This window comes from Erpetoichthys calabaricus, chromosome 4 (genome assembly GCF_900747795.2).
Source record: "Erpetoichthys calabaricus chromosome 4, fErpCal1.3, whole genome shotgun sequence".
NCBI lineage: Eukaryota > Metazoa > Chordata > Cladistia > Polypteriformes > Polypteridae > Erpetoichthys > Erpetoichthys calabaricus.
In genome coordinates, this window is record NC_041397.2 from 228990779 (window position 1) to 229016914 (window position 26136).

A 26136-nucleotide genomic window follows, 5' to 3' on the forward strand; every position below is an offset into this window, starting at 1 on the left:
ACTGTTACTGAGCCAAGCAAATGTATTTTTTTTTCTTTATTCTTTTTTCAAGATGCCTAAAGTTCAGTGCACTGGGAAAGATTGCAAATTTGTTTGTTTTTAGCTTGACATTTCATTAATTTGTACATGGCTTTTGAAATCAGTCATGGAAATGATGCCTGGATTCTTTGTTAACTAAAAGAAATAATGGCACAATTTCAACTGGTAGGGAATAGAATGGAGGATTGCTAATACTTCTGCTCGATTTATTGTCAAAAAGGGTTGGATGCTTCATTTTGTAAGCAACATTATCATAAACACACATGCTACTATATAAGAGTCAAATTTGAGATACAGTAGAGAGACATATGATGGCTATAATAAATAGCCAACAATAGTTACAAGTAATTTCTACAGCACATGAAGCATTTCAACAACATTTAAAGTAACACATATGGGACAATATTAAGTGAGAAGTTTGAATGACATACTGTATCTCAAAAGGTCCTCAGTATTGTTACTGAAAGTGTAGGTTATACAAAACAATGTCTATTTAAAGATAGTCATTCACTGCAATTAGGGCCTTTTAATTAATTTCAAATATCTACCTTTGTTGCATGACATGTTGCATGTTGATTAGTATGTGCAAGTAAGAATTTCACTGTAGTCCGTACATTTGACAATAATGATGCTATGAACTACATTTGTTTGTGTCCTCAGTAATTATGCACAGTTACAAGCTTTTAAATGTAAATATTAACTGCTAAAGTCACAAATACAAGGGCAGTGCACCAAAATCCACAACAGAATGAAGTCCTTCAGCTCTGCTATTTTGTCAATTTTGGATTAAAATATAATTTCATTTTGAAAGGCATGGAGCAGTTTACTTAATTGCATAGTAGCTGATTTCAGCAACAAAGATGATTATTTTGTTGGTGTTTGTTGCTAAAAAATGTGTTGAAATTACTTAAGAAAATCACTAAGAGTTGTTTAATGGGATTTTAAATGAGTAGTTTTGTGTAATTTTCAAATTTTAAATTAGACTGCAGCCTATGTCCTTCCAATTGTCCTTCATAAATTGACATTTTGAGAGCACTTTTGGCATCTCTCTGCTGTTTTTCTTTTTGCTTATCTGCAAATACCTTAAAAACCCATTTTTGCAGTGGAATGCAGTGTAACATATTTTGCTCAACTGTGTAAACATTTACAAGTTCTTCATCCTCTAAAACATCTCCTGGAACCCCCAAGCTAAGTATGTAAATAAGAATAATACATTCTTCTGGAAAACATTTTGCATCTAGCTATGCAGTTATCATTTATATTTTTAGATCTTTGTTATTGCAAATATTTTTTGTATGGCTCAGTAAATATTTAATTATGAATAAAGTGTAATTATGTATATTCCTTTAAAAGTATACAAATACTTCACCAGGCAAGCCAGCAATAACTTATCTTGTTATTTCCATAAATAATTGGACAAAGATATAGATACAGTCTTTTTGTGATTTCTCGTGGGGGAAAAAAAAGTTAAGCGCTGAGTGCTAGAATAGACATTATTCTGCCACCAAAATCAAAACCTGTGACTTTATGGTTTCATGTAAAGCTTAAGTACTTCTTTATATTTTTTTATTGTTAATAATTTATCTTAAAATCCATCCATCCATTTTCCAACCCGCTGAATCCGAACACAGGGTCACGGGGATCTGCTGGAGCCAATCCCAGCCAACACAGGGCACAAGGCAGGAAACAATCCCGGGCAGGGTGCCAACCCACCGCAGGACACACACAAACACACCCACACACCAAGCACACACTAGGGCCAATTTAGAATTGCCAGTCCACCTAACCTGCATGTCTTTGGACTGTGGGAGGAAACCGGAGCACCCGGAGGAAACCCACGTAGACACGGGGAGAACATGCAAACTCCACGCAGGGAGGACCCAGGAAGCGAACTCAGGTCCGCAGGTCTCCCAACTGCGAGGCAGCAGCGCTACCCACTGCGCCACCGTGCCGCCTTATCTTAAAATACTTTTAATAAAATAGCATTTCCAAACTCAATTAATCCAATGCAGTGTTTTGGAACTGGGACCTATCCTAGCAGAAGAAGGCAGAAATAGCCCTGGTCAAGGATGACATAAAAATGAAATCTTAAAAACTTGTTTTTTTTTTTTTTTTTTTTTAATCTTATCTTATAGCATTTTATAAAAATGTATTAAAAAAACTCTAATGGCAAAAAATCCTGAGAGCCCAATATCCTCAGTGTTGAAGTGGTATGAAATTTTAGATGAGATGAGCTTTTGAAAGGTTGGTTTTACGTACTATATCCCAGATCATGAAAAACAATTAGCTTTGTTTTGGCTGCTTGTACTGTATATCAGTAAATTCTAGCTGTTACTGGTAATGTTAATTTTGCTTTGTCATATTGATATTTCTTAATTATTTGTTGTATTTCTTTGTATTGATCCATTATAAAGTCTTTCCCTTCTCAACCACCATGGTGGCACTAGTTTTTCTGTGTATTGTCCTCGTAAATGATGGACCCATTTTTAGACATTTTGCATTCAACAAAAATTATTGTTATTTCTCTATGATCCATTTCAGAATGAGACTGATGTAGCATTTTTGGAATTTGAAAAGTAAAATGAGTATGTTTACATATACGATATGTTGTTCTTTTTTTCCATCATACAGGTATTCACATGTTAATAATTAAATATTGACTTCTGTTAAAGCTAATATTTCTTATCAGGGAATTGAATATAGATGTAGTTTTTGTCACAACTGTTTTGCTTAAAAATACTCAGACAGGCACACATATCTTGATTCCCCAAAATAAAGTAACCTTAATCATATTCAGAATTTTATAAATTAAGTTCACAAGTCCTTCTGCATGTGTGCGCAGCAGGTATGTGAATATCCTCCAATAGTTTCCCACATTCAAATCCCCAACCATGCAAACATTCACAGTTAGTAATTACTGGCAGCAGTCACAGCTGCTATGGGGACATTAGAAAACAGCGGGTGAGGCGGACAAAACACAGACTATTTCCTGACCTCAAGGCTTTAGAAATAAGCATTTCTTATTAGGGCATCAGTATCTGGATCCTAGATGATCAGCAGCCCAGACCATGGGTTGCTAAAACACTGAAATACAACTGATATTATTGAAAATGTGATAAAAGCAGGGCAGGGTAATTATCTGATGCATGCCAGCATTTCTTAGTAAATTAAATAAAATTCTGCCATCTTTTGGAGCTGGTGTTCATTGCATTACCTTCACAGAATTTACACCTGAAATGACAATATCTCATCATTATAGGGATATGCTTCAGCTCTGATCACGCTAAACTGGATTAAAGATCGTATTAATGGATAAATTGGTTGTTTGTCTTCTCCCTGCTTCCCATTTGGAAACCATCCACGTTATTTCAGAGTGATTGTTAAAAGATTTTTTAATTATTTTCTTTAATAGGTTTTCAGAATATCATTATTTTTATTCTTATTTTTATCTGTCCAGTATCTCCGGAATCAGTCAAATGATTTTTAGTATCCATTTGTATGTACTTGAATTTTTATTTTTTATTAAAATAATTTGATATAGTTTTCTCTTAAGTAAATTGATAAAAGAACCTAATACACCCATATGCCTTTTTTGCATGCACTTTTATTAAAGATTATTGAACACTGGGAACCTTTTGCATTCAATGGCGACAGATGCAGCACTAAGCCTTTATATTATTATAATAAGAATACAACATTAGGCTTATACTATATGATGTTGACAGATGTTAAAGAGAGGATGGGAGGCCAATTTGACCACGTGACAAGACTGTTTTGTATTTTCAGCAGCATTTTTATGCTTTTTTATTATTGATGTTGCCAATATTGGAAAACATGTTGTTGACTATGAAAACTAACATGGAAAATGTGAGTAATGAAAATTATAATTTAAACTAGATCACCATCAATACATTTTTTTAATGATGTTTTACATTTCCAACATGTAGTAGCATACTTGTAGCAAATATGCTGTTGAAACGAATTACAAAGCAGAAACCAAGGCTTAATGTCATGCCCGTCCAGCTCAGTGCACATACAGTATACGTCCACATCCACTACAACCTGGCTAAATAGTGTAGGAAACTATAGATAACCTAATATAATTGTCCAGGGGCTTGGATGTGGCCATAGACTTTAAAGTTTTGTGTGAAGCAATAGAACTCTTCACTGTGCTACAGTTGCTACCCTAGACAAGACAGTATTATTAACTGAATTAAAGTATTTTCTGTGTCCTGTACTGCTCATGATCTATATCTGTTTTAAAGAGGGTCAGCGAGATATAATATATAACACTTAAAAGCATCATATTTTAAGGAGAGTAAAATTTAGTAAACTAGTCTTTGTTTAATTCAATCTCCAAACTTACATCCAGTTTCACTGTAGTAAGGGGATAGAAGGAGTTGCAAGGGTCAACATTTATTCCAGCAGCATTGTGTGTAATGCATGGACCAACTCTGGTTGGGATGCCTGTCCATTGTAAGGTACACTCACCCACGTCATCAGAACAATCAGCATAACCATCACGCCTTTGTGATATGGGAGAAAACTGAAATACAAAGAGAAAACCTATACAGACACAGGGAGAATATGTAAAGTTCATGCATGTGGAGACTCAGCTGATTAGTGCACCATTTTGTATAATTTTGTTCCATCCTTTCATCAGTCTTTAAACATATTTAATTCAGTTACAGGATGGCAAAGGATGGGAGTCTATTCCAGCAGCACCATCCATTAACCAGTATCCAAAACTGGCTGAGTTGCCCTAGGTCTTGTGATTTTATTAATATCTGAACAAAAATTGGTTTAGCTGACCTGAAGTTATATGGCTTAGTTTGGATGGCCTGTTTTATATAAAATCCATTAGTATTTTGTCAGTGCTCACAAGAACCTTATTTGCTAGTTCTTATCTTTACCTGCAAAGTTTCAAAGAATTACAAAGATGCCTGTTGTCAATTAATTTAAAAATTTCAGTGAAGTATCAGTTTTCATTCTATGTGTAATGAACATCCTATTAATAATTTTTTTTACAAGTGACAACAAATGTCCTGTGTTAACCTACTGACAGTGTTGCTTGTTACAGTTAGCATGTGACAAACATAATGCCTTGTCAGCTGATTCTTTGTTTATACCAGCTCTATTGAAGCAGTTTCAAAATGCTGCATTTTATAATTTTATTTTTGCTCTGCAGAAGTAAATAACATGAAATTTTTGTTGTTTAAGTTAATTTTGGAAATACATTTTAAGCAGTATGCAGTAGGTGTAGATGCTTATATAGCTATGTAAACCTGGAATGTCATGCAGCGTGTGTTAATCAACTTGCAAAAACTTCTTAAAAGATATATTTTTAGTAAAAAATAGTGTCTTGGTCTAGTTTTTCTGCATCATCATTGTAGAATAAACATCGGTAATAACTTGTGTGAAATGTTCCAGCGAACCCCTGTTGTCAGGTTCTTTGTGAACCTCAGGCTTACACTACTGTTATTAATGGCATCTTCAGGCTTATCTAACTTTGCTTTGTTGTCTTGATTTTCCAGGCCACTGAGACCATATTTAGAATGGGAGTTGCAAGAGGATCCATTAAACCTATCAAGCACGGGGAAGTAAGTTCTACAACATGATTAGCATTTTAATCCATCTCCCTTTACAAAAGATGGGGACAAAAGCCTTGTACCTCTTTGTTTGGAGCTGATTGGCAAACTGACAAAAGTGTGATTTAGTTGTTTTGTACAGAAACTTTGGGAAGAGGCTAAAATGTAATTCTGAGTTTTGTGTTCAAAAGCCATTGAAATAGTTTTGTAAGGACAGAACATGTCAATCCTTTTTCAAGAAAGAGTAAAAGACAAATTATTTCTTATTGTCCTGGCTTTTTGTTTTTACTTTAGCTGCTTTGAAGTTGTTGGAACGATTATTTTAGAGTTTAAATATCTTTCTGCACATTCTTTCTAACATAACATTGTGCTTTTTTATTCTTTTTTTAATGTCAACATCTTGAAGTTAACAGTAAAGCAAAACAGAAATATTTTTTAACTGAATTCTCTGCAATTAGGTTTTTATTTCACTTTTACTTACTAAGTGCCAGCCAATACTAAAATACTACTATTTATTTACTACTACCAACACTAAAATAATTTGAATTTACAAATCCACCCAGGTACCATATTTGTGTTGTTTCTCACAATCTGGTAATTGTCTTTGTAGAGTTTGGGCATTCTCCCCTTTTACAAGAGAGTTTTCTCAGAACTATCCAGTAAACTAAAAAGTCAAATTTTGATTGTCCTTTTTCCTGTCTTGTGCTTGATGGTGGTGCAAAGCCAGTATTGGAAAAGTAAACTCCTAAAATATTTTTTTTTCTTTCTATCTTCTTTAGCTTCTCTGATTATGCAACATTTTAAACTATAGCCTATTATAAAATTAAACAATGTTATTTTGGATATTCAGTTATCATGCTTGGTTCATTTATGTTTTGCAATTATAAAATGAATTCCAATGTATTTAAATGCACAAATTCCAACCAATCATCTTAATCCAGTTTAGGTTCTATGTAGGTTAGTAGGTTAAAGCTAAACCTAACAGAATCCTGCACAAAGCAGGAATTATCACTGAATCAGCACAAATCTATCACAATCACTTAAACACACAGAGCTACATTTAAAAGGTCAGGCTAAAAGTGTCTGTCAGTGTAATGTCTATGTATTTATCAGTTGAGAGGAAAATCAGAGTACTTTCAGGAAAAACCCACAGAGACCTCAGGAAAGCATGTAAACGGCATACACCAAGAGCTGTGGGATAGAATTGTGTGGTAGAGCAGTGAGAAGTCAGGCAAAATGGCACCTTTTATTGGCTAACTAAATAGATTACAATATGCAAGCTTTCGAGGCAACTCAGGCCCCTATATAGAAGGAGAAGGTTGGTACAAAGCTAGGGCGGAGAAAAGGTGAGAGTAGGTGTGAAAAAACTGCAATTAGAGAAGATGAAGTGAGAGATTAAAAAGGCAATAAGATGGTCATTAAGACCTAGAGACATATGTAATCCCAGACTGAGGTGAGCTTAGCTTCTGCTTTTCTTTAAAACCTTGTGAAAGATATAGATAGAAATAAAATTAGGTTATACACTGTAGATATAATGTATATAGATACAAAAGTTACATACATACATGCATAGAGGGTTTTCAACTTAAATGTACTTAATTTAAACCAAGTGTTAAACATACATTGACTGTTATTCAATTTCAAATTATACAAATTGCACTCAAATGACAACTATCTTTGTGGAGTTTTCCCCATATGTTTGTTGGTTTGCTTTGACTTCCCTGATTTCAACTCATATTACAAAGAATTACATGGTAGATTCATTGCTGATTGTAAATTAGTCTAGACTACGGTTACATCCAGTTTTGGGTTTTTCTTTACCCCACAGATACTGTCAGGATTGACATTCACTCCTGATGCCTATATTGAACTAATATGGATTTAAAAGATACATTATTAGATTATTTTCTATCCTAGAGGATCTGATATGATCATATAGTAGTATACTGGAAGTCATCAATAATAATGTTATGGTCTCTGATAAAGTTTGACTTCTACCTCAACGCCATTAGTAAGTGATGCCTTTAAAGGCCTTTTACTGTCTAGCTGAAGTATTGCACATTCACCTCAGTGTGCAAATTATATTATGGTATACATTTTTAAGTTGTTCTTTCAGGTTAACTCAGTGTTTTCATCTGAAGTGTATCTGTTTATAGAAATTGTATTGCAACTTGTATTCTTATAATAATAAATAATATGCAGTTTCCCACGCCCAGTTGTGTCCATTTGACATTAGATAGATAGATAGATAGATAGATAGATAGATAGATAGATAGATAGATAGATAGATAGATAGATAGATAGATAGATAGATAGATAGATAGATAGATAGATAGATAGATAGATAGATAGATAGATAGATAGATAGATAGATAGATAGATAGATAGATAGATAGATAGATAGATAGATAGATAGATAGATAGATAGATAGATAGATAGATAGATAGATAGATAGATAGATAGAAAGGAAGGAAGGAAATGAAAATGCTGGCTACAGGTGATTTAAAATCCTGGACAGACAAATGAACAGCCATGGTAACATATTATATATAAAAATAACTAGTAAAATACCCGCGCTTCGCAGCGGCGAAGTACTGCTTTAAAATTTTTATTAAGACGAAAAGTAAACCTTTTTAAACTGAGGGAAAATATACCAATAATTATTTGTTAAGGATCTCTTTGTATACCACGTTGCCAGTTCGGCCCTCCGGTTGTAATATGACCAAGCTGTGCTCTGAGCTTACAACGTATAGTTGGCCATGTAAAAAGCAATCTTGCCTCAAATCAATGCCAACCTTTTGTAGGGTCTGTCCCTGAGACTTATTAATTGTCATTGCGAAGCAGAGCCTTACTGGACATTGGAGGTGTTTGAATCGAAATGGGTTTCATCGATAACTTCGCATCCAGCTTTTGAGAGTTTAAACATTCATAAACATCAAAGTGTCCACTACTCAAATCGTCACCTGTGAATCTAAGATGTTTAAGAGGCATTGGCGGTTGTCCAAATGTGTAAAATATTTGGCCATTTCGGTACACTTGAAAGCGACAACCGAACAATTCAGCGGCAGCCATCAACTCACATGCAGAACCATAGGCGAAGGGCTTAAGCATTTCACTCTTATAGTGCTCCTGTGTAGTATAATTATCTCCTGTACCGTCATCAGTCCACACCTTGAACCTGTCCTAGTCATTCAATACATAAGACACAATGTTCCTCCGGATATCAAGAGTGAGCCTGATATGGCCGTGCAATATGTAACACAGAGAATGGAAAAGGCAGTCACCATCTCTGGGCATGGAAACCACTCGGTAAGTGACAGTTCTTTGATCGATGGTGATCACCTCGATAGACATACAGTGGTGTGAAAAACTATTTGCCCCCTTCCTGATTTCTTATTCTTTTGCATGTTTGTCACACAAAATGTTTCTGATCATCAAACACATTTAACCATTAGTCAAATATAACACAAGTAAACACAAAATGCAGTTTTTAAATGATGGTTTTTATTATTTAGGGAGAAAAAAAATCCAAACCTACATGGCCCTGTGTGAAAAAGTAATTGCCCCCTTGTTAAAAAATAACCTAACTGTGGTGTATCACACCTGAGTTCAATTTCCGTAGCCACCCCCAGGTCTGATTACTGCCACACCTGTTTCAATCAAGAAATCACTTAAATAGGAGCTGCCTGACACAGAGAAGTAGACCAAAAGCACCTCAAAAGCTAGATATCATGCCAAGATCCAAAGAAATTCAGGAACAAATGAGAACAGAAGTAATTGAGATCTATCAGTCTGGTAAAGGTTATAAAGCCATTTCTAAAGCTTTGGGACTCCAGCGAACCACAGTGAGAGTCATTATCCACAAATGGCAAAAACATGGAACAGTGGTGAACCTTCCCAGGAGTGGCCGGCCGACCAAAATTACCCCAAGAGCGCAGAGACGACTCATCCGAGAGGTCACAAAAGACCCCAGGACAACGTCTAAAGAACTGCAGGCCTCACTTGCCTCAATTAAGGTCAGTGTTCACGACTCCACCATAAGAAAGAGACTGGGCAAAAACAGCCTGCATGGCAGATTTCCAAGACGCAAACCACTGTTAAGCAAAAAGAACATTAGGGCTCGTCTCAATTTTGCTAAGAAACATCTCAATGATTGCCAAGACTTTTGGGAAAATACCTTGTGGACTGATGAGACAAAAGTTGAACTTTTTGGAAGGCAAATGTCCCGTTACATCTGGCGTAAAAGGAACACAGCATTTCAGAAAAAGAACATCATACCAACAGTAAAATATGGTGGTGGTAGTGTGATGGTCTGGGGTTGTTTTGCTGCTTCAGGACCTGGAAGGCTTGCTGTGATAGATGGAACCATGAATTCTACTGTCTACCAAAAAATCCTGAAGGAGAATGTCCGGCCATCTGTTCGTCAACTCAAGCTGAAGCGATCTTGGGTGCTGCAACAGGACAATGACCCAAAACACACCAGCAAATCCACCTCTGAATGGCTGAAGAAAAACAAAATGAAGACTTTGGAGTGGCCTAGTCAAAGTCCTGACCTGAATCCAATTGAGATGCTATGGCATGACCTTAAAAAGGTGGTTCATGCTAGAAAACCCTCAAATAAAGCTGAATTACAATAATTTTGCAAAGATGAGTGGGCCAAAATTCCTCCAGAGTGCTGTAAAAGACTCATTGCAAGTTATCGCAAACGCTTGATTGCAGTTATTGCTGCTAAGGGTGGCCCAACCAGTTATTAGGTTCAGGGGGCAATTACTTTTTCACACAGGGCCATGTAGGTTTGGATTTTTTTTTCTCCCTAAATAATAAAAACCACCATTTACAAAGTGCATTTTGTGTTTACTTGTGTTATATTTGACTAATGGTTAAATGTGTTTGATGATCAGAAACATTTTGTGTGACAAACATGCAAAAGAATAAGAAATCAGGAAGGGGGCAAATAGTTTTTCACACCACTGTATTAATGGGGGTACAGTTGGAACGATAAAGGAAATTGGTACTTGAACAATGTAAACTAAGTCTAAAATACCTACACAATAACTATAATCGTAATAAACGAACAATAAAACAGCTGAGAAGCCGTGGATTAAATTAAAAGGCTGCAGTTATCAGCATGGAGACGTGAATACCGTGGCGAAGCAAGGAAGGGAATGAAGAGACTGGAGCGACGGATGGCCTTATATAGCCAGGCAACCAACTACGTGGGAGGCGTGGGGATGGGGGACCCAACACCGCCTCACACGGCGACTGAGCTGCAGGTTATGGACGTATATATGTACGTAAGTAGGATTCAGTTAGCGTTGGGAACCCACGTACCAAATTTCTTGAAGATGGGCCCATAACTAACAAAGACCATTGGAAAGTTCAATGTGGTGGCCGACAGTGGCGTCATACCACCGAAATAAGTACGTACATCGGTTTCGGTTAGCGCAGGGAAGCTGCCTACCAAATTTCGTGAAGATGGGGCCATAAATAAAAAAGTTTAACATGGTGGATGTTGTCGACCGTTATGACCGTTACTCGTAGAATTTCAAAATGAAACCTGCTTAACTTTTGTAAGTAAGCTGTAAGGAATGAGCCTGCCAAATTTCAGCCTTCTACCTACACGGGAAGTTGGAGAATTAGTGATGAGTGAGTCAGTGAGGGCTTTGCCTTTTATTAGTATAGATGCAGCATACAAGGTAAATACAAAAAATAAATATATAAAGTAGGATTAAAAAAGTCTAGGTAGTCTAGTGTGCAGGTATACATAGATGCTGAGGAGAAACTCAAGACCTGACTAGTCAGAATAACTGCATGTGGAAATATCATATCTTTGGGCCTGTCTATAACTGTTAATTTGCAGTTTACATCTTTAAACGGATTATCTTAATGTCTGTTCATGTATCCTGCAAAGTGCATCTTTTTGAAACATTTTGTACAGTATCTTTGTGATCACTGGAATATAATCGTTTCCCCTGTGTGTGTGTGTGTGTGCGTGTGTGTGTGAGTGTGTGTGTGTGCGCTTTTTACTCACCATTGATTTCAGTTAACAATTCTATCAATCTCATCTTTTATTCTACAAGCAGACGATGAGGTTGAGCTCACTAATCTTTTCCTTGCTGTGAAAAGCTAGTACTGAGACTTTGTTAATCAGAGTTTGGAGATAACATTACATGTCATTCAAAGATTTTTTTTGCTTCTCTTTTAGGAGTTGCAAACAAGGTTGAATTTGACAGCTGTTATAATTCACCCATAGTCTTGTTTAAACAGCTTGGCTCTATTTTTCATGCTGTCAGCACCCTTGTTTGTTTTTGGTAACATGCAATTGTTTGTTCTTCCTTTTCTTAAAATTACTTGTTGACTTTCTTGTCTATTTTTTAAAACTGATTTATGAGACAGTAAGTAGAGATATCCAGGTGGTGTCTTATCTTCCCAGATTTACTGAGGATTGAATTAGGCTGGAATGGAAGGCTGTTGTTTGGCAAACTGAAAAAAAAAATTGATTATGTCAAAATCTTAACAGCTGATATGCAGAAACTAAATTGGCTAATTTTAGTAAATATGTTTTGTTCATCAGATTTGCAAATGATCTTTTTTATATATAAATGGCCAAAAAAGGGTCTGATTTTAACAATTTGACACTTCCATAGATCAAGGTGTAGCTTGAACACCTCAGACTCAATCGACACAGTATATTACAGGGGCACATGTTTCCTAAAATATATATTATGTATACAGACAGACACCTCAAAACATGCACTCACAATCAAAACGTTTGAACGTTCAAGAAAATTAGCACTTTGCTCAACTTATAATGCTGATTTAACTTCTTCATTCAAACAGCTGTAAAGGCTGAGGAAGATGGTCCATCATCTAAACAAGAATCTTAAAGTCAACAGGAACATAAGCCACTTTCTTGTCATTTGCCAAGTTTCTTTTTTTTTATTTCTTTTCAGTTTTGTGTGGGTGTCTTGATTTAGAAAAATTGCATTACATGGAATTATGAATGGTAGCTGCTGTTTTACTATTTTGTCCTTTTTTAATAAAACGAGTGCAATGAATAATGATAATACTCTGCTCATATTACTTTTCTGTCTGTAACCAGAACACAGTAAAGATTTGTAGCTAAAAAATGTTATGGAATATTTTATCTGACCTTCAGCTTTATTCATTTTCCTGCAGACTGTTATGGTTTGAATGTTTCCATTTGAAAGAGTTCTTGTCATCTTTATTAGCATGCCTGGCATTGAATAAAATGCTTTCTGTAGCACAGCCTTAATACTTAAGTATCTAGGTGTCAGTCTAAGCTAAACCATTGGCAAAAAATAGGCAAAGAGGCCGTGAATGTTTCATAGCTAATTTAAAGTGTCATGCACAGTGATGTACAGTGGCATGCAAAAGTTTGGGTACCCTTGCTTAAAATGTCTGTTAATGTGAACAGTCAAATGAACAGAAGATGAACTGATCACCAAAAAGCATAAAGTTAAATATGAAAACACTTTATTATGTTAAGCATGATTACATTTTTATTTCCTTCATTCACAGTTACAAAATACTAAAAAATTGAAAAAGTCTGAAGCAAAAGTTTGGGCACCTGTCATGGTCAGTACTCAGTAACACCCCCATTGGCAGGTATCACAGCGTGGGGTATTTTCGACTATTCGTCCTTGCAAAAGACATCTGATTTTGCAAGATTCTTGGGTTATCTTGCATGAACTGCTCTTTTGAGATCTATCTACAACTTTTCAATGATGATTAGGTCAGGAGACTGTGAGGGCCATGGCAAAACCTTCAGCTTGCACCTCTTGATGTATTCCATTGTAGATTTTAAGGTGTGTTTCAGATGATTATTTTGTTAAGGGACCCAACTTTTTTAAACTTTGAACTTTTTTACAGATGTTGTAATGTTTGCCCCCAGAATTTCCAGGTATTTATTTGAATCCATTCATTCTTCTAGCAATGACATGTTCCCTGTGCCACTGGCTGCAACACTGTGCCTGAAGGTTGTGGCAAGGATGCAGGAAAGCTTTTCTTCTGCTGACTCTACCATGAAAGTCGTATTTGTTCAGTTATTGCTGCACAGTAGAACAGTGCACAACCATTCCAGAGTCTGCTAAATCTTCTTGAAGTTCTTTTGGAGTCAAACAGGGTTTTTTTTATTTGCCTTACATGCAATCAAACGAGCAGTTCTTTCAGAAAGTTTTCTTGGTCTTCTGGACCTCAACTTGACCTCCACCATTCATGCTAACTGCCATTTCTTAATAACATTATGAACTGAGGAAACAACTACTTGAAAACTGCTTGCTATCTTCTTGTACCCTTCACCTGCTTTGTGAACATCAATTATTTTATTTTTCAGAATGTTAAGCAACTTTTTAGAGGACCTCATGGCTGATGATCATTGGGAGAAGGTTTGAAGAGTCAGAGAATTTATACAACTTTGCAATTTGCATCACCTGGGGTTTCATAACGATGACTGTGAACAAACCTTAGCTCTAATGACATAATTAAGGTCTACAACCTTGGTAAAAGTTATCTGAAACCACAAATATCTTGGGGTGCCCAAATTGTTGCATGTTGTTCCTTTCTTCATTGCACAATTGTACAAAATATAAACAACACACTAATCTTATATAAAATACTGAAAAGAAATGTGTCATCTTTATCTTTATGCCTCATGGTGATCATTTCATCAGTTCCATTGTTTTCTGTCTTGAATCTATTTTAATTTTAACAAAGATTTCGTCATCTAGAAAGATAGTGGAGTGCTTAAGTTAAAGCAGTGCCTGTAGAGAAAAGGGAAAAGTTAGTAGAATGTAAAGCAGTTAAATAAAACAGGTACTGTGTTGATAACCCCCCCCAAAAACAGATCAGGGACATTGTCCATTCTGTAATTTTCCAAAGTTATGTATTCAAGTCTATAAATTAATTGTTTTATGTTTATTAAGGATATCTAAGTTTTGTTGAATAGAACATCCAGAGTCTGATTTGACAGGCAGGTATAAATTACCCAAATCAGTGATAAGGGAAGAGTTTAATATTAGTATTTACCAATTACAATGGAGATTGCAAAGATGGAGCCTTTTTGGGAAGACTGCAGGTTATAAAGATTGTAAAGTGAGAATGTAAAAAAGTTTAATTTGTAGACACTTCCCACAGAATTGCAAAATAGAATGGAGGTTAAAGTAAAAGAAAAAGATTGACAGAGGGAGATGGAGTAAATCCTGGAATACTGGGAATCCACTTTCATTAAAAACTATCCCAGAATTTCAGAAAATCAAGCCAAAGTAATTTAGTGCAGGAATGAATTTAGAATAAAATACAGACTTTCTTTCCAATTTTTTTTGTATTGCCATTGCAAAATCTGATTTTTGAAACAACTAGATACATACTATATGTCTTTGTGTTGTCATGTTTTTTATCACTACTTTCTTTCTGCTATGGTAATTTAGAATTTTCATGGAATTAAAAATATTTGATCTTTATGTATTTATTTTGCACCGGGACCTTCTGTAATACATCATAATGCACTATTACTTTAAATCCCATTTTCAATATATTTTTATTCCATGGTGTGCTTCTAGGTATATTCATTTATATCTTTTGCTTATTATATATATTAGTATAAATAAAGTATAAAATGTGAATGACAGAAAATTAATACATTTTCACATTTCACAACAAGTCTTGATTCATTGCATTGCAGAGGTATGTGATGATGTAGTTTTTGCCTAATTATATCATGTCCACATCAGATATGTTCTAGCAGTGTGTCCAGAAGAATTAGACAGCTTTGTTTTCTTAATTAAAAAAAATCTGTAAACTAACTTAAATCAAGATGTGACTCATCGTCACAGACAGACAAACACACTTTACTTTAATATCTTTAATTGTTTTAAATGTTGTTTTCTGCCCAATTGTTATAAAAAAACAGATCTTCAGAATTACTTGGTGACACCTAAGCAGATGGTCAGTTCCTAGTGTATTGTATTTGTATTTTAAATGCGGAATATGAAAAGGTCAGTCATTTTTAGAAACTAAGTTGCTGATGTGTTCTAATTTTGTGCCACATGATCAGCAATTAAATATCAAGTCTGTTTTGTGAGCAAGTTGTCCTATGCTGACCCATGTTCATTGAAACTTCTCTATGGTAGATCTGTAAAAAACTGTCCTAGTTGGTATTTTCACATTATCATTAAATGTTGACCATGCTCAACAAAAAGAGATCAGAATGGGTCAGAGGTATAAGGCTCAAAATGAGTATTGATGTGGTAAAATAAAGAATATTTATTCACAACAAGCACCTTTTAAACAATCATCTCTCCAGCCACTATAACAAATAAACCAAAGCAATTCTTCCTCCTTCTTTCCTCCACTGAGTGTTGCCTGCTGCCTTTCAACTCTGTTTCGTCCATCTGAGGCAGTGGGCTGCTTTTTAAGCTTGACCCGGGAATGCTTCCAGTGCCATGCCATGTATTCCTGGAAGCTCTTCCAGGTTATGAAGAAAGGAGAGAGGTCCTCCCCAGACAGTGCCCTCTATAGGCATTAGGGGCACTTCCGCAGGGCTTCATTTCCAGACTCCATTTCCCAAGCACTCCTGTGGTTGTCCTGACTGGGTTGCCATATGAGAGAACCATGTGGTATATGTGGGATGGAACAGCTCCCTACTCTCAGCTTTCTCTGTTCCTTTTATTAAATCATACTGGTCGTGTACAAAAGTATTTTTCTGTCCCACTAGTCACTTTCTTTGCATTGTCTTACTGGCTTCCCGGCCGGGATGCACATTCTCCTCTGAAACCATGTTAAGTCCATCCCTCTTTTTTGTTATCACTTCCTCCAATTGGCAGATTCTACAGCCAGTGGTAATTCCAGCAGTACGGGGTGCAAGAAAAGAACCCACTCTCAATGAGACTATTGTCCAGGACTTGCTACTGCTTAGTTAGAGTGACTATTTTTTTTAGCATTTTTATATTGTTGAAATGTTCAAACTATTTTAAAAACTCCTATGTGTATGTGTTAGCACTTAATGTAGAAGAAGTTAGGGAAAAAAAAGGACAGAACCCATAACAAGCACATAGCCCAAACTTCAAACATTTCAGTTATTAGACCTCTAATTGGTCATCATTTCTGTACTCAGTGAATTCATGTGCATGCAGGTACCCTCTACACACATTTCTGATACTTCAGGATGCAATAACTCATTCACAGAATTAAATTTTGATACATATGGTTATAAATGCAGGTCTTTAATATTACATTAATACTTTGATGAATACAGCCTTGTGTGTTTTGTCCCATTGCTCTTCCTCTAGCAATTTCAAGTTTCCTGTGATCAAAGAACAATAAATCATATGTGCTCAGTGAACTGAATTTTTCTGCCTGGTAGTTTAATGTTGCAAGTAATGGATGATAAAAGGAAAGAAAAAAATGCTTTTATATTGGTTGCTTAGATGTATCTCATGCTGACAGCAGAATCAAAGAAATGCTTCAGTAATATTGTTTATTAAATTTGCTGTGCCAAAGGACCCTGTTATTTTCTGTATTTTTGATACTGTTTCAGACTTTAACATATCATCATGCAATAGTAAGGCCATATATTGTATGCTACATTTGTGTCTAGAGGTTAAGTCCAAAATAGTTATAAAATCAAAATATATTTTTAACCTTTTCTAATTAACCTGTCTTTTATATTGCTCTTATAAAACACATTGGGCCAACAGTAGCCCAATTTCCCCCAGCACCCTTTTGGCTAACAGTACTGGTGGCGGCCTTTGTTAACCTGGGCCTCGAAAGAGCCGGTATGGAAATCTGTATGGTTGTCTTTATTGACCTGGCAAAATTTTACTGTGAAATCCCTTCCTGATGCAACCCTCCCTATTTCTCCGGGCTTGGGACCGGCACAAAGAAACACATTGTGCATCCCCTGTGGCTGGGATGGTGAGTTTAAATATGAATAATAAGGTTTATTTACTGTAGTGTTCTATGAAGAAAGCCATACTTATCTCAAGAAACAATGGTAAAATTTGAAAATATGTATTTATATTTATATAATTAATTTTAATCAATTGCAGTAAATATATTTCAACTTATAAAAGGCCAGTTGTAAAAAGTTGGTTTTTAGTAGCATGTCTTTTAATAGCGTTTGTCTGCGCAAGACTAGTGCATCTCTATGTATTCTAGATTTCAATATCAATAATAGAGATAGCTGTGTTATCTCACCAGATACTGCTGAATTTAAATAATAAACCTTAAATTAAAAAAAAATTAAAATTCTTAAGAATATCATAATGATATGTAACACCACATTCTGCTATTCATGTTAACATTCTGATGCAGTGGCTGTACCATGTCTTTTCTAGCAGGTAATAGAAGAGTTGGGGATGCACCAGTAAATCTTAGCTTGTGCTTTAGGGACATATTTATCTCAAGTAACAAGATAAAAGAAGGTACTGTAAATTAGTAAAAGCTGAGATTAGTTACGGTCACTTCTCTTTTCCAAGAACCTTATTGAGCTATTTTCAGCCCATATGTATTGAGATGCTATTTCTTTACTTTATGATTAGTTACCCAGTTAATTTATGTAATTAAGACATTATTTTTAAAAATTACATTGCTAGAGTGTTTCTTAATTAAACATATCCATTTTTTGCCTCGGTATAGATGGTCAAGGAATGTGTAATTAAGATTCTAGCAAAGGTGGGCGGGAGTAAAAAAAAAAAATTGTAGATTTTGTCTCTGTTTCAGATTGGCTGTATTTATGTTCTAATATATATCCCTGATAATGTGATTATTGATTTAAAGGGTTTATTTGTCTCTAGGGGGAAATTTGACTTTTTACAGAAGCCCTTTAAATAAATAAATACTTGGGTGAGTCTCTACAAGCATGGTAAACTTTTTAATACATTTTTTTTAATAATGAAGGATTTGAAATTAGCTTTAAAGATTATTTTTTTCCTACACTAAAATAATAATTGTAATTCACTAATGATCAAATGCCAGAGTACAGTTTCTTAGGAATGGTGATCAAGTTATTACAGAGTGGAAATTGAATTGGAAGACATGAGCCAAAAAGTATAAGCAAAATACAGTGAGGTCTTGGGAAACAAACTTAGTAAGAAATGACAGTTTTCTACAGAAATAGAAAATATGTCAATTAACATTTATAATATGTTAGCAACAACTGGTAAAAAGCATGTGAGAATACTGGATGAGGTGTGAGTAAATGCATTGTGGAACATATACAATGCCCTTTTTCATATCTTTCAAAAGGGGTGCTCCTTTGTTTTACAGGCGTTTTCATATTGTTTTTTTTAAGGGCATTGTCTTTGATTGCAACATCGCAGACAGAACAGGAATAGTTTGACCATTCTTAATTAAGCTAGATTGTTTATGCTAGTATGCTGCAGCTGAAAAACTGCAGTATATTTTCTCATTCCTTCACCTCCTCCCTTAAGAGTTTGCTTTTAATGAGGTGAAACAGTAATTTCAATTCTCCCACAAAGCCCATTCACAGTAGTACACCTGTGTCTTCCCTAACAGCTGAGGGCCTTCAATGTGAAAGGAAAACCTTTTTCCAATTAAAAAAATGTATTTATTTTCCCAAATGTACTTTTTTAGAAGAATTCCAGAAATTGGAACATAACATAAAAATGCTGAAATGAAAACAGTTGTCATGAAAACTTGCATTTTACTGTGACGTTTAACAAATATGTAATTTGATATACTTTAATCTGAAAGTTGTACAGCGTTTCTGTAATGAGTCACCCCAGATGTCATTTTATCTTTTTGCTTTTATTAGTGACACTTAACAGGCTTTTGTATAGAGTGTGGCAAGGCTGTTCAAGGCAGTCCCCATGCAAGCATATCTAATGTAAATAGTTTCCTATCTGGGCTGCAGACGTAGTGTCTGAGGCACATAGTGCTGTAATGTCAAACTAATTGCTTAAAACTCAGTAGGTTGGCAGCTCATGGCTTTGCGATAATTTAAAACACATTTTTTTTAATGCAAAGATCTGCAAAAGTGTCAAGTGGGACCTGTTAATTTTTTTTGAGAGTGACCTACTTTGGAAAAGTCCCATGCAAGCTGACCTGACACAACCAAAAGATAAGAACATGTTATGTTTATGTAGTTATACAACTTTTTAAAATTAGACCTGCATTCAGATTCAAACTAGAATTTTTTTCTTGTGTGTCATTAAATACATTTGACAATTTCATTGGGTATGGAGTAAAAATGTTGATATTTACAACCCCAATTCCAAAAAAGTTGGGACGCTGTGTAAAATGTAAATAAAAACAAAATGCAAAGATATGCAAATGTCATAAACTCATATTTTATTCGCAGTAGAACACAGAAAACATATCAAATGTTTAAACTGAGAAAATGTACCATTTTAAGAAAAGAATAAGGTAATTTTTGAATTTGATGGCACCAACACGTCTCAAAAAAGTGGGACAGGGCCATTTTTACCACTGTGTAGCATCCCTTTTACTCTTAACAACAGCCCATAAATGTCTGGGAACTAAGGAGACCAGTTGCTTGACTTTGGAGAGAGGAATGTCTGATATAGGACAGTCCTGGGTTGTCTTTGTTGTATATTTCGTTTCATGATGCACCAACTGTTTTCAGTTGGTGAAAGGTTTGGACTGCAGGCACACCAATTCAGCACCTGGACTCTTCTGCTATGAAGCCATTCTATTGTAATAATGTAGATGCAATATGCACTTTAGCATTGGCTCGCTGAAATATTCAAGGCCTTCCCAAAAAGAGATGTTGTCTGGATGGGAGCATATGTTGCTCTAAAACCTTTATATACCTTTCAGCATTTAGGGTGCATTTCCAAATGTGCAAGCTACCAATTCCATAGGGACTAATGAACTCCATACCATCAGAGACACAGGCTTTTGAATTGAGCGCTAATAACAGGCCCGAATGGCCCCTCTTCTTCTTAGTTTGGAGGGTGCGGCGTCCGTATTTTCCAAAAAGAATTTCAAATTTCGATTTGTCTGACCATAGAACAATTCTCCAGTTTGCCTCAGTCCATTTTAAATGAGCTTTGTCCCAGAGGAGATGGCGGTATTTCTGGATCATGTTCACATGATAGAGCTTTAGCCTGAATTTGTAGATGACACGTCAAACTGTGTTCACATACAGTGATTTCTGGAAGTGTTCCTGAGGTTATGAAGTGATTTCCATGACAGAATTCTGCCTGTTTTTAATGCAGTGCTGGCTGAGAGGCCAAAGATCACAGGTATCCAATATTGATTTTTGGCCTTGTCCCTTGCACACAGAGATTTCTCTAGATTCTCAGAATATTTTGATGATCTTATGTACTGTAGATGATGAGATAATCAAAGTCTTAGCATTTTTACATTGAGGAGTATTTTTCTGAAATTATTCCACAATTTATAGACACAGTTTTTTGCAGATTAGTGAACCCCTGCTCATCTTTACTTCTGACAGACTCTGCCTCACTCTTTTTATACCCAGTCATGTTACTGACTTGCTGCCAATTAACCTAATTAGTTGCAAACTGTTCCTTCAGCTGTTTCTTTTTAGTAATGCTTACTCTTCCAGCCTTTTGTTGCCCTATCCTAACTTTTTTTGCCATGAAATTCAAAATGAGCTGATATTTTTCATGAAATAGTAAAATGTCACACTTTCAAAATGTGATATGTTTTCTATGTTCTATTGCAGGCATGCGCAACCTTTCCGCTATTGACGGCCACACTACAGACTTTTTACTTTAATAACGGCCGCACTACAGACTTTTTACTTTAATAACGGCCGCCAGTAAGTCCAAGTAAACTTAATAATGTTTTATGATTTATGTAAAAATTTACAGATTACACATTAAAACAGAGTATGATATATCTGACAATATTCAATTTACTGGTCTACATATGTAAAAAAATGTCTACGAAACGTCATATAGGACAAAAAACCTTTACAGCAATTGTTTCAGGAAGTTTGGAAAACATCGCCATTAATGGCTTCCTTGCTCTTGCATGTTTGCAGACAGACTTGCAAAGTCAGGGGACTCGCTGGAGACCATTAGCCGTATTCCAGACTCTAGATTGCTGTCTACCAATCGGGTTCGGTACTTGTTTTTCAGATATTTCATTCTGGAAAACGCTGCTTCGCACAAATAAGTGCTTCCGAAAAGAACGAGAATGTTCCTGGCCAGTTCTCGTAGTTGTGGGTATTCTACTGCTGATTTCCACGTATCCAGCAGGTCGCTTTCTTCCGTAAACTTTTTCACAAGCTGCTCATTGTTCTTCAACTCTACTAGCTCCATTTGTAGATGTAACGGTGGAGTCCAGAGACCCTACACCTGCACGGCCGCCATTACGTACACTTTAATATACACGTCCACGGCCGCCAAAGTCCTTGCCCACGGCCGCATGCGGCCGTACGGCCGCAGGTTGCGCACAGCTGTTCTATTGTGAATAAAATATGGGTTTATGAAATTTGCAAATCATTTCGTTATGTTTATATTTACATTGTATACAGCTTTCCAACGTTTTTGGAATTGGATTTTTTTTATAAAAAGACAATCAACTCTCCTTGGCAGATGTTTGTTTTTGTTACTAAACCACTCATGATTTTCCTAGTTCTTTGTGTACATTTGACATCTTCCTACATCTTCTTGTTCTTTTTAGTTTTGTTGCATAGTAAGTGCATATTTATTGGTCCTATGAGAACAGGAGACATTTTGCTCAGAATGTTAGCATTGTCAGTTGTAATGTATTTGGTGAAACCTGTACAGTTAAAGCATCAATACAAACACACCCAAAAAATAACTGGGGTAATCATTTTTCAGCAGCCCCCTAACAGCCTCTTTAATAGAATCTTTTACGTAATCATCAAATTATTGCAGACAACTCTTATGATTAAGACTTTTCAACTTTTGAATAAACACTTCACTGAAATCTGGTTATCTGAATGAATCAACTTACCTGAATAAATGAGAAGGAATAGGAGGCAAGAAAATGTGATTCGTCGTAAAAGATCATAATGACTTTATGTTTCAGTCTGCTGAAACAGGCAGAATCTACAGTGGCAACCTGATAACCAGTGATTTTAGAAATGGTGTGCAAAAAACATCCTCGCTAGATAGATCCTCACCGTAACAGTACATTTTCTGTATCAAATTTTAATGGAGAAAGTCAGGACATTCTTTGCTAATGAGCTTCATGTGACACTCTTCATTAACTGACACAGAAACAACAACCTCTGGTGAGTTTTCTTGATCATAACAGATGTCTTGACCTCCTTTGTTAGTTCTGGAAATGGTACTGCACAGGCACCTGAAATTTACCTCTTCCTGTACTTTCCATCTAGTCACAAACGTGATCTTTTGCATTTCTTAAAGTACACTAGCATTTCTTTTGCGTTTTTGATAAGACATAATCAAAGAGAGATATCATGTCGATGTATCAGCAGATCTGTTACTTAGCCTTCAACAATCTGGACATAATTATTCTGAAAAGAGTGGAAATGGATGTGGATTTTGGGAAGTAATCCTCTCCTTTTACACCCCTTATTATAAAGTATGCTATGGTAAACTGGATGGAATCAGATTTTTTTTTTTCAGTGTTATGCATAGTGTAAAATGAGATGAAACCATAACTTATTTTTTAAGAAAAAGTTAACAGATTGGATTGTTTTTACACACAAATCTAAACATTTATCCAGTCAAAATGAGTTTTGGTCCTCTTTATAAAGCAGTCCTTGAAAGCATCCTTGCTTTCTGTTTAATGTTCAGTTTTAACAGTGCATGTGCTCATGCAAAAGTTAAGCTACTATGTGTTGTTCTACCAGCAGAAACGATTGTAGGCCTGAAAATATTAAAGGCCTATTGTATACATATCCTGTGTCAAGCAGGCAATATAGTCAAAGACCACATACACTCAGATAATCATTTATATCATTTATTACTGTCTTAGAAATGTTACATGTCATTAAGACCAACAGCCATTTGGCATGTATAGAACTTCTTTCTTGCAGTTACACCTTTTGATTAGCCTCATTATTCTCTCAACCTTGAATCTTCTTTAAACCTAAATTATGTTTAGTTTTAAGGATATACTGTATATGCAGCACAAAGTGTAGTTCTGTAAACTGTGCATATTGTTTTTTTGTCTTTATTGTATTTTGTACACTATAGAGTATATCATATTTCTCTGTTATACACTACACATATTGTTGGGATGATATATATTAAATGTTGTACTGTTTGTTGCATATTCCCGTTATATCAATATCAATGGCTGTAACACCAAGACAAATTCCTACCAGCTGTGCTGTCTGAGAATAATGTTCAGCTTAATTCAATTAAAAACATCACGCTTTTGTTTAGGTGATACCATTTTGCCATTTCTTTTGCTTCATACCTGTATACGGTCTTATCATAATTTATGTTTAGACCTATGGAAGTGGTGTCATTATTAAAGTTGGCACTTACTGTATCCATGTGTGAAAAGCAGTCATTCATATGGAATTAATTAAAGCAATGGTGATAATACAGCAACCTTTTCTACAATTTTTTTTGTTTGTGTTCACAGTAGAACCTTAATGTCTTTGAAATGACCAGATCCAGTTCAGCTCCAATTGAAATATATGCTTCCAAACCCTATATGGAGAGAAACGAATAATACAAGAACTTTATTTAAACAAATTATACCTAGTACCATTGACCAGACAAGCAAAATCCCTGTAAAAAAAGTCATGTTCAGTTTTTTTTTTTTTTTTTTTTTTAAAGCTCTCTCATGTCATGTGCAAATCTTATAAGCAAGTGGTGGTAGCACTATATTTGAACCATCATAACAAACTTAAAAAAAAAAAACAAAATTACAGTGTCATAATAGCATCCATAGACCTTTGTGTCACAGCAGAAGTTATAGATTTTTAATGTCAAATTTGTCATAACATTTCTCAAAAAAGATTCCATTAGATTTTTTCATACTTTGTTGTAGCAACATAATACTTTTGTGACACACATTAGCCTTAACAATAATTACTCTGGGTTATGGTGGCAAGTGGCTATCACTCTTCTGACTTTTTTGTGTACCCTGGACTGAGAAGATCAAGTGGCTTTATTGCCATACCTTCCATACATAGTGTTGCAGCATACAGTGGCACAAAATAACTTTCTCCAGGACTGTGCTTCAAAATTTACATAAACACAGGACAAGTGCAAGATATGTTAAAAAAAACATATTAAACTATAATAGATAAACAAATAATTAAAAATAAATATTAGGTTTCTGATAAATCCTATAAATGCACTAATAATTCACCATGATTCTGATTTTGTAGATGATCTTTCAATATAGCTTTTGTTTGTTTTCATAAATAAACAGTTTCTTTCTTCTTAAACACGTCCCCAGTCTAGCTGAGCAAACTTGGACTTAAATCCATGTAGAACAAGGCCATATGAGAAACATTCCATGACCAATGAGTGGAGAAGTAGTGACTGAAATAAGTCATTGCATAAAATTAGGCATGTAGTGTGTAACTAATATAAAAGAAGTAGATTGACTAAGGTAATTTTGTTACAGTAAATGTATTTGGGAGCTGGTGTACAGTATATCCAGCTGCTAACTTGCAGCTATGGTTAGAAATCAAAACTCAAAAAAAGATACTTTCAAAAGAATCCCAAAATGAAATTCTTCTAAATTAATACTTAATACCAGTACAAATTAAAGTATTATTCCTTATATACTTTAGTACACATATCAATGTAAATTAAGAGTAAAATAGAAATTAATATAATCGGCTAAATATAAGGCGATGGCAGTATACTTTTCCATTACCTTAAGAATTGAGAACTGGGAAGCTGAGAATGGAGGACAGAAAAATAGAAACTCCAGTTATCAACATCCATGAAGAAAACAAAGCCTAGGGAGTTCCATTGTTATTTTTCTCCTGGAGCTGATTGTATTTTGTGGTGACCACATTGCTTCAAGTGTGACTTAGAATAATATGTACTTAGCACTGATGTAAAGGCACAATTCTTATAGTATAATGCTGCCACAGGCATCTTCACAGTAGAATTGTATTTTCAGGGTCATATGTATTTTCATGGTTGTGTGAAGCACTGTGCCTAGAAACTGTTAATTTCTCTCATTTGATCTCAGAGTCAACCACATGCTTCAGGGCAGCTGTACTCCATATACAATGTGACATTTTTTCAATAACAGCTTTCATTCTGCTACTCTCTCCTGAATATTAGAGTCTTCAGCACTTGACAGTTACTGGCATATTAACTGTCTTGTCTTACTAATGGAAGACTGTACATACCATACTTGGTGACCTTGACTAGCATCTTCTTTGCCTGGATTTTCAGTTTTTAAAGTCATTCTAGTCTGCACAGCTTCAACGTTATTTTAGTATGCTTTCTTGAAATTTTTGTACAATTTATGTGATTAATGGTTTTGTATAATGTAGCACTGGACTTTTTGGATATCTTTAAATTGATGATGATGTTTTATTTAAGATTAGTATAA

At 35.3% G+C, this 26136-nt stretch overlaps 1 protein-coding gene across 1 annotated transcript in view; it reads left to right on the plus strand.

Annotated features, from left to right (window-relative positions):
• tmem135 (transmembrane protein 135) overlaps positions 1-26136 on the plus strand; it is a 481984-nt gene that overhangs the window by 230269 nt on the left and 225579 nt on the right. The window contains exon 5 of the mRNA XM_028800409.2: positions 5574-5639. Within this exon, the coding sequence (XP_028656242.1) occupies positions 5574-5639 (66 nt within the window). The remainder of the gene's footprint in view (positions 1-5573; positions 5640-26136) is intronic.